General features: G+C 41.8%; 1 protein-coding gene across 4 annotated transcripts in view; it reads left to right on the top strand.

The window, feature by feature from the left end:
- Window positions 1-1727, top strand: part of tpd52l1 (tpd52 like 1) — a 10007-nt gene extending 8280 nt beyond the window's left edge. For 3 of the 4 annotated variants that reach the window (XM_020587175.1, XM_020587177.1, XM_020587176.1), the window contains 2 exons: window positions 1136-1196; window positions 1511-1727. In XM_020587175.1, coding sequence (XP_020442831.1) covers window positions 1136-1196; window positions 1511-1633 — 184 coding nt within the window. In that variant the 3' untranslated portion in view covers window positions 1634-1727. Of the gene's footprint in view, window positions 1-695; window positions 735-1135; window positions 1197-1510 lie in introns of all 4 variants that reach the window. The other variant, XM_020587178.1, reaches the window with a different exon arrangement.
- The last annotated feature ends 6 nt before the right edge of the window (window positions 1728-1733 follow it).

Genomic DNA, 1733 nt, shown 5'->3' on the forward strand with positions numbered 1-1733 from the left:
GTTTTCCATCTTCCTTCATGCTTCCCCAGGTACAACTCTATAGGGTAAGAGTTGCACAGCTGATGATGTTAATCTTTCCTAGGCTGTGAGTCTTAGCTCAGTAGATGTCAGATCAGCTGATAGCCCCAACTGCTGTGGGACAGTATGGACTCAAACACTCAGCTGAGTCATGCTCAGTAATGGCTGCTGCCATGCTGGACTGCAGTACTCAGTCAGGTGCTTGTCTCCACTCACAGTCAGATCTAATTCATTTTGGTGGCTGATAACCCAAAATAAATGGTCTGAGAATCATGTGAACCAGTAGTCATGACCTTTCCTGCACATCCCTGGTTGTGCTAAAGCTAAACTAATACAGGCTGAGACTGATTTAAGACCATGTGTCAAGTATTTTGCTGAACAAATTAAAGATTAATTAAATTTATTGGAGTTGGAGTCGTGTATGATATACAGTAGGTGAAATAGGAGTAGTGCCAAACGGTGCATACCCTGCCAGTGTGTCTTTCACATTTAACCTGATCTCTTATTTCATCCTCTATCAGGGCATCTAGAGCTAACTCTGTGCGCAATATTGATAGGAAACCTAGAAACAATGTTTTCTCCTGTTAACTCTGTGGGTCACCTCAGCTCTGGCTGTGTGTGTGTGTGTGTCCTGTGCTAATCATTAACTCCTCTCTCACCACGCTCTCTGGGGACAGCTATTCTGTCAGGCAGTCTATGAGCATGCCCACCATGAGGTAACCACACTGCGCTTGTGTGTGTGTCATTTAATATGGTTTCTGTCTTTGTATTGCATTTTGTTTTATTTTTAATGCAAGAATTTACATAACCTTTATCTGGGAAAACTAAAATACCAGCGATGTTTTCATCTAAGCTGAGACCTGCTTACACCTCACCTCCTACCGTCATATTGTTTTCAGTTGCTTTCGCTACTATAGCTCACTTAAGTATCTGTATGTAGGCCTATACAGAAAGTACATACTGGTTCATTGACAGTGCTGTCAATGCAAAACATGCAGCAGTCATTTTTAACAGACAGCTCATTAGTGAGTCCCCCCATCGTGTGCTATTTCAGAAAAAATATTTGCCAAATAAGTTGTTCTAAAATAGTAAACAAGGACGTTTTTGTTGTTTACAGAAACTCTCCTAGCTTCAGGTCATTTGAGGAGAAAGTTGAGACTACAGTGTCCACTCTCAAGGTAAATGTGTGTGTGTGTGTGTGTGTGTGTGTGTGTGTGTGTGTGTGTGTGTGTGTGTGTGTGTGTGTGTGTGTGTGTGTGTGTGTGTGTGTGTGTGTGTGTGTGTGTGAGAGAAAGAGAGACTTTGCATTATTAAGTGATGATAGACTGAAATCCCCATTGTTAAAATAAAAGGTGTTTAAATTAGTTATTGAAAAGTTTACATTTAGCATCAGTTTGTTTATGGAAAACACTAGTATAACGTCATTCCAGGCCTCTTACACACTGTAGTGTGAGAGGTGTTGATGATTTTCTGCATTTGTGTCTTCTAACAGACAAAGGTTGGAGGTACAGGGACTGGAGGCAGTTTTGAAGAAGTCCTTTCCTCCGCAGCAAACGCTAGCTCTCACGACACACCCACTAACAGCTTCATGGCCAGCTCTGAGGGGCCATGTTAGAGCTGCATCGGAAGCAGGACTTAAACCAGGAACTGTATGGCAGCACTGTCACATATCTACTCAAGGTTTTGACTGAAATGTTCTAGAATACTTTTATTTA

This window comes from Monopterus albus, unplaced genomic scaffold (assembly GCF_001952655.1).
Source record: "Monopterus albus unplaced genomic scaffold, M_albus_1.0 scaffold443.1, whole genome shotgun sequence".
Lineage (NCBI taxonomy): Eukaryota > Metazoa > Chordata > Actinopteri > Synbranchiformes > Synbranchidae > Monopterus > Monopterus albus.